Source organism: Anthonomus grandis, chromosome 4, assembly GCF_022605725.1.
Source record: "Anthonomus grandis grandis chromosome 4, icAntGran1.3, whole genome shotgun sequence".
In the NCBI taxonomy this organism is placed as follows: domain Eukaryota; kingdom Metazoa; phylum Arthropoda; class Insecta; order Coleoptera; family Curculionidae; genus Anthonomus; species Anthonomus grandis.
Window position 1 is genome coordinate 2630651 of NC_065549.1, and position 7643 is coordinate 2638293.

Genomic DNA, 7643 nt, shown 5'->3' on the forward strand with positions numbered 1-7643 from the left:
CTCGGTAAGAAAACATTTCTTTACGAAGCTTAAAACTAAAGACGCCTTTGATTTACATTCTAACATTATTTATAAAATACCTTGCTCTGGGTGTGATGTGTGTTACATTGGTCAGACGGGTAGATATTTGAGGCAGCGCCTATACGAACATGAGTATGATTGTAGGAATTTAGCCCTTAAAAAAAACCCTACTGCTTTAGCTGAGCACAAAATGAATACAGGGCACAATTTTAATTTTGGCAAGACTACAATTATGGGCCAACAGCAGCTTTTTAAAAAGAGACTTCTAGCCGAAATGATAAACATAAAAAAACATAATAATGCGGTAAATAAAAGAACGGATATAGACAATCTAAGTTCTTCTTATTTTAATCTAATAGATCAAATCAAAATGTAAACTTTTGGGACTGTTTTGGTTCTTATCACTAAAAAGAATGCGTCTATTGTGTTCTCGCATACCCGGTTTTTCTGGCTAGATGCTAAATTATTATTGTACACCGTAGAATCAATTTTTAAAGCAACTGTCTGTGATACAACCCATCAATTTAAACCGTTTTTGTTAAAAAAATAATATTTTATATATTCTATGTTACCTGTGTGTCCTGTAAACATGATTTTTTATGACAAGCAAAATCACACTGTTATGTAAGCAATTTTATCATTTTTTTTTTGTTGTGTAATTTTTTTTTAATTCAAATCTAAGATTTTGTTTTTTTTTTTGTTTTTCTGTTTTTTTCTTTTTTGGTGGTATCAACATGACCCCAAAAAGTTAAATTTTGTTTATATATAATAATCCTTTTTTATTGTGTCTTTTTTGTTACCTTAGGGCCCTGATGAAGCAATAAAATTATTGCGAAACGTTGGCCAGTACATAAAGTGACGTTTGTTTTTATTCCTTCGATCCCATCCCACAACTAAACTCAAGATTAAGAAATATATTCTTTAGCTTATTAATTACATAATTAAGATACACATATTAAACACTTCAAAAAAAATTAAACATACCTAACACAAAAAAAAACATATATTATTTTGTCTCGTTTTTGGCAATTATTATGCCAGAGTTACGCCTTAAAATAACTCGAATAAATCCTTAAATTAAAAATATTTTAAGCTGGTCCCTACTTTACCAAGAATGTTTTTCCCATCTTTTTCTAAAAATTTTACAAATTCTTGGCAAGTTTCGGTAAATTTATGCTTAATCATTAATTCTGACTCTAAGGTTTCTATAGAAAGAGAATTTCTTTCTTTTCTCCACGCTATAAACATTAAACTAAAAATTCTTTCACACATGGCATTAGAGTGGGGAAGAGAAAAAACACAAGAACATATTTTAGAATAATTCGGAGACTTATTTGTTTTAAAATAATAAACCCATTGTTGGTCAATTTTAAAATCTGAACATTTTTCGGGGAGATTTTCTAAAAAAGATGAAAGGTTCACAAATTCTTCAAACAATAAATCAACATCTATGTCAATACTAAATTCTTCTGAATTTTTCATAAAATCCTCCAATCTTGGATTAGTCCTCAAATCCATTGCTTTCAAGTATTTACATTTGTTGTTGTCAGTAAATTCATACCTAAAATTATCAAATAACTTAAAAGAAACTTGTTTATAAATACCATTTTTCTAAATATTCTACGATTCTCCCAATTAACGAATCAGCTTCTTTCTTAAAAATATTTACAATATCTAAATTATCACATTTTCGTACTAGAGAAAGGGCTATTGAGCCATAAAACTTCTGTTCCCTTTTCATCATCAAGGATCGTCTTAAAGTATCCATGATTCCAAACAATTCTACTGCTAAGGCACTTTCGGATTCCAATTTAGAAATTGCCGCATTCATGGCAGTTCCTATGTTTAAAATAAGCCCTAAAATGTTTTTTGTTTGAAGTAAAATAATTAAAGGATAACGAAAACATCTACTTACCTAAATAAGCCTCAGCGAGTTCGTTTTCAAAAAACATTCTTAGAATTAAAGGTGACGAGATAAAAAATATGATTTGATGGGAACAAAATGTTTTAGTAAACGTTCGACTGCCGGAATTAATGAGAGCCAACGTGTAGGAACAGAACGTAATAGCTCTGACCATTCTTGTTCACAAAAGACATACAAATCTTTAAGCTCTGTAATTTTTTTTGAGCTGCTGCTAAATTCATTGTAACATTTGATTACAATAGTTTCAATATCGTACCTTATAACATTTTGTCCGTACTTGCCAGTTTTGTGAATAATATGGCATACACAGCCAAAGGGTAAAATATTTTTATTATGCTTTGTCATAACACTCGGTTTTTTTCAAATATTAACCGATGCATTATCAGCGCAGTAAGCAGTGCCATTTTTAATTGATAATCCTGCCTCATCAAGACCATCAATTAGGCATTTAGCAATATCCACTGACTTTTCTGATGAATTTGAATAAAATTTTAAAAGCTTTGTGCTAACGCCTTTTTCGGTTTGGAAATACCTAACAATCAATGGGAATGTCTTGATATTTCCCTTATTTGAGGCATCTGTTGCAAGGGAAAAAGGATTGTCATTCGCTAAATCCTTCTTAATAATATTTTTACTTTCCGGACCTAAAATTTTGGTGACTATTTTAGTCGCCTTTGTTCTTCCGCATGAATATTTCTCAGCTGTTTTGGAATCCTTGAATATCAGGGGAAATAGTTTTCCAGCACAATCTGCCGAGGCGTAGCTTTGAGCATGTTTTATCGCATGAAAAACAAAAGCACATTTAGCCAATGCTATAGAATCCTTGTCAGCCATAGATGAAAAATACCGATTTACTGATTTAGTTTTTGATGTTGCATTAACATTTTGAGTGTGTTTTTCTGTCCTCAAGTGTTTAACAATGTCGTTTTCCCCGCCGTGTTTAATGGAAAATTGACAACGACACGCTCGACATTGTGCCTCAGTATTTAAAGTACCTTCAAAAATCCAATCATATTTTTCTTTCCAAACTTTATTAAATTTGACATCCCACTTTTTCTTTTTCACTCCTTGATGTGTGTTTTTGCTTTCCTCGATCGTATGCTTATGCTTCCGTATTTGTTGCGATGTTTTACTTGTTCCCGGCAGCGATTCGGTATCGGATATATTGCCGTAATCTTCTACCCCGTCCTCTATCTCTTCATTTTGATCAAGGCCAAGCCAGCCTATTTCCGATTCACTACTACTTGAGCTTAAAGTCATATTTTGCAAAGTCTATCTCGTAAAGAAATTCAAAAAACTCACTTAACTTTCTCACTTCTGGCGAACGAAAAACTAATGAGAACTAATACCAGCATACGTTAAAATACAAATATGCCTAGCCAATGAGAGCGCTTCGGCATCCGCGAGAGCCTGGTATGCGAACCGCCAAATTCAAAATAGGAAATTTTCAATGTATGTAGAGTTTTTCTATTCATATTTATATTTAATTAGGTTTTTATGATGCGTATATATTTTAGATGAAGAAAAGTGCAATATGCATTAAAAACATTTAATAAGAAGATACTTTAGCTATTATTAGTAAATGGATTATTGATTTTTTTAAATATTTACAGCGTGTGATCAACTATTATTTTAAAAATACTTGCCAAATTTGGTTTTTATAGCAAATTCTCTCTTTTATTGACTAAATTTGTTTATCATTTCGTATAGCGGTACGTGTAAGCGCAATGTATCTATTATTTAATTATTATTGTTAGTTAAATATTAAAAATGGGGTGATACGAAATTGAATTGGTGTGTAGAGCTGATAAATTAATTGGTTAATAGGTGGATGAGTCGATAAATAAAAAAGTTAGAAAATAAAAATAAATGGCAATTCAATTTTTTAACAATATATGGTGAACATGTTAAAGTTCGCATTTTTACATACCTCTATGTCATAATTCTAATATGCACCTTAGTAATATAATAATTGTCAATAGTTATTTGAAAGTATATTATTTTAATTATTTTAAATTATCCACTACCCTACCACTATACATATTTTATACATTATACTTTAGTGGTTGATATAAAGTATATATATAGTTGGAAAAGCTAGATAATGGGGTAAATATGACTAAAAAGTCAAAGTATAAGAACAGAAAACAAAAAAAAAACGTAGAAATTATATTTTAACTTTGTTTATTTCAAATAATAAAAAATCTATAAATTTATTTGTTATTTAAATATAATAATTTATGGTATTTTTAATATCAACAACCTCAAAATTAAATGCAAAGAGGCTAAATGTATTAATCTGGTATATAGTATGTAGACTCGCACTTCTTTAGCTTATTTGTCATCTCTGATGCTCATGTATATACAGCCCAAACCATTCAAACTTCCATTCAATAGTAACATGAAAATAAATTACTGCTCTGTATACATTTTAATTAATAAATATATACTCACAGAGGATCTTCCCCCTCGTTCCGTGTCAATTTCAAGTTAATCCAATTAACTTTTCTGCACCCTAAAAAATATTAAAAACATAGCAAACAAAATGTAGAAAATGATTAGTTGAATATTAACATACAAAATAAGCTAACATTTTAGTCTTAAAATAAAAGATATAAAAATAGTTATACAGAAACCAACACCGTTATTTAAACCATTATGACGTCTTGAAATTTGTTTTTACAATTTGAAACCTGCACGAAAACCTTCCAAACCTACAAAAAATATACTTAGTTATATTATACTGATTATAACACAAAATAGCATATAAAATACCACATCCTATTTTTGTTAACTTCACAGCTATACAAACATAAAAAAATAGCTACAATTCAAATATTATCTAGCCATTAAATACACAAAGAAATCTAGCTTATTTTTTATTTTGATAGTACATTTGTTTTTCAATTTTTCTTTTCTTTTCAATGCCCTGAGAATTTTCTTCGTCCACTTTTTTATTTTTAAATTTGTTGATTACAGCCATAAATCTGGCAAATGCATTTTTATCTAAACTTCTACCATAGCTACAAATTTCTTGCAATGCAATCTTAAAATAAGTATAAACGATGTAATAAAAATGTAACTTATATTTTACTCAAACTACTTCTCGATTTTCTTCAAAGTCCATTGCAGAACTATTGACTTTCATTTTTGAACTCTCCTGAATAAAATGGTTTACATCCTCCTGATAATTGATTTGGCTAGTTGTGGGTTGATCAACAAACAAAACTTTATCCTCTTCACTCACAGTTGGGGAACCTACAACAAACTCGCTCCTCTGCTCAAAAATGGCTACAGCCTACAGCATGTATATGTTTACAAAGTACTGTTTTAACAGAATTTTCTGGACACTCACATCTGTATTTATGAAAACATATTTTACAGATGTTACAGTATCCAGTGCGACATTGCTCATCATATAGTTCATGACAAGACACAACATAGAACTTACCACTTACCGAAACACTTTGACTTTAAATTTTTCAAATTCTAAAAATTCTACCTTACCATTCATTTTTTCGGCTTTGTTATGGGCTTCTATTACAATTTTATGCTGATAGCTATTTGAGTTTGGTTTTGTTGACATGTTCCTTGAATGCAAATGCTTCCCCCAGACTTCTCACTTTGCACGCGCTATTAAATCCTAAAAGTAAACACAACAAAACATACTTATGTATGTTTGATAATGATAACTAAGACTTTGTACAACCTCTGATATCGCTCCTGTTGCAATTGTAAAATATGTGTTCTTCCCAATTCTTAAACTTGTTTCGGGTCTGACAAGCATAATCTACTTCTCTATTATCTTGTGCCCTCCAAGATGTCAATTCTTCAAAATTCCTAAAATTTAAAATTGATTCTTTGACAGTTATATGGTGAATATCAAGCAAATGTTTGTTTAAACAGTTAAAATATGAAAATGTCTGGATATCATTAGTACACATTGGACATATAATGTGTTTTATTTGTTCCTTCCCAACAAATCCAGGGTGAAACTTTTTCCAATGCCTGTTTCTGGTAGATGTGCTGGAAAATTCCTTATCATAAACTTCACAGATTGCATTTTGTTGACTGCAAAATAAATAATTATTCAAATTAGAACTAAAAAAATTATATGTATCTTACCTTAGTGATGCCATAATTGTCTAACAGACAGCAACAGAAAGTGCAAATATTGGTTTAAGTGGAAAGAAATTATGCACTAAGAAACACTGGCAAGTTTATTGAAAGGTAATGAAACTCAAACACTAAATTGTTTGTTTTTGAGCCCAAAACCAGCACAGATATGGATTGTATAGATAATGGAGTAAAAACTCAACACTCTACACTATGAATTTTCACTCAAATAGTCGCAAAGTTGATATAATTGTTGATAATTAAATAAATCATTAGGAAGCAAGTAAAGCAAATAAAATCTGCAATATAGGTTAAATTAAACAAAACCAATGCCTTGATTTTCAATTTCCGTAATTAATCGGCAACGAAATTTGACGTACCAACTTTCACGAAAGGATCAGCAGTGCTGCGCCACTCTCAATTTCTCTGATTGGCTGGGCATATTTGTATTTTAACGTATGCTACTAATACCGAGCTCGCTGCTGCTACGATCATCTATGGGAATCACCGGTTTTTATAATGTCAATATCAATGTCATAAGTATTTTCAACTGTCTACGCAAGGGGGCGATCTTTTAGAAATGGAGGAATGTGAGAGACGTATCGATATATTTAACGTATCGATTTAATTGGCGTAAAATTTTATGAAAGCGGGAGGTTGCGGGAGATTTATTTATTTAATTTGAAATAAAAGGCGGGAGGGTTGACAAGAAATCGGGAGACTCCCGCCTAAATCGGGAGGAATGGCAGCCCTATATGGATAGCATTAGTACACATGGCAGTTGTCATTTTTTAAAAACAACAGTATGTTGAATAAATTGTCAACATTTTGCGGTTATTAATTTATGGAGTACTATGAAGACCCAATTAGTTTTTTCTGAAGAAGTGGTTGAAATTAATATATTAAAAATCAAATAATTGAAATTTTTATTCCAGGAGTGCCTGTAAGTAACAAAATATTTTGTCTTTTATTGGCAAGTGAATATCTTGAGTTCTAGTGGTCAACATTTTGCAGTTATTGATTAATGGACTACTTTGCAGACATTTTTAGTCTTGTCCGAAGAAATGACTAAAATGAATTTACTAAACATCAAGAAATTGGAATTTTCATTCCAGAGGTTCCTGTATAAAACAAAATATTTTGCCCTTTTAATGATCAGTGGATATCTTGGGTTCTAGTAATAAAAATTGTTGCAGCTATTGATTTACAGACTACTCTGAAGACCCGATTAGTCTTTTTTGAAAAAAAATACTAAAATTCATTCACTAGACGTCAGGAAATTGGCATTTTTATTTCAGAAGTGCCTGTAAGTAACAAAGTATGTTGCCTTTTATTGGCAAGTAAATATCTTGGGTTCTAACAGTTCAAATTTTGCAGTTATTCATTTTTAGACTACTCTAAAAACCCGATTAATCTTTTTTAAAAAAATGACTAAAATTTAAATGTTTTTTAGTTCGTGAGTTACAGGGTGATTTATCAAAAACGCCAAATTTTATTTTAATTATTTTTTAAAAACTTACGTTTATAATTTTTTGTGCTCTACAAAACTTCACCTTTAATTTTCTTTTATGACGTTTGGTAT

General features: G+C 30.4%; 1 protein-coding gene across 3 annotated transcripts; it reads right to left on the reverse strand.

Moving 5' to 3' along the window:
- Positions 1 to 4112: 4112 nt before the first annotated feature.
- Positions 4113 to 6306, reverse strand: LOC126735275 (uncharacterized). Of its 3 annotated transcripts, XR_007660355.1 has the most exons (5): positions 6071 to 6306; positions 5655 to 6016; positions 5049 to 5588; positions 4721 to 4991; positions 4113 to 4659 (listed from the first exon to the last, which is right to left on the reverse strand). XR_007660355.1 is itself a non-coding variant. In XM_050439223.1 (3 exons), exons 1-3 carry the CDS (start codon positions 6082 to 6084, stop codon positions 5506 to 5508), a joined length of 459 nt encoding a protein of 152 aa, XP_050295180.1. In that variant the 5' UTR covers positions 6085 to 6306; the 3' UTR covers positions 4707 to 5505. The 3 variants fall into 3 exon arrangements, 1 of the variants encoding a protein (XP_050295180.1); XR_007660354.1 differs by having other exon boundaries at positions 4721 to 5588; XM_050439223.1 differs by lacking the exon at positions 4113 to 4659 and having other exon boundaries at positions 4707 to 5588.
- Between the last annotated feature and the right edge of the window lie 1337 nt (positions 6307 to 7643).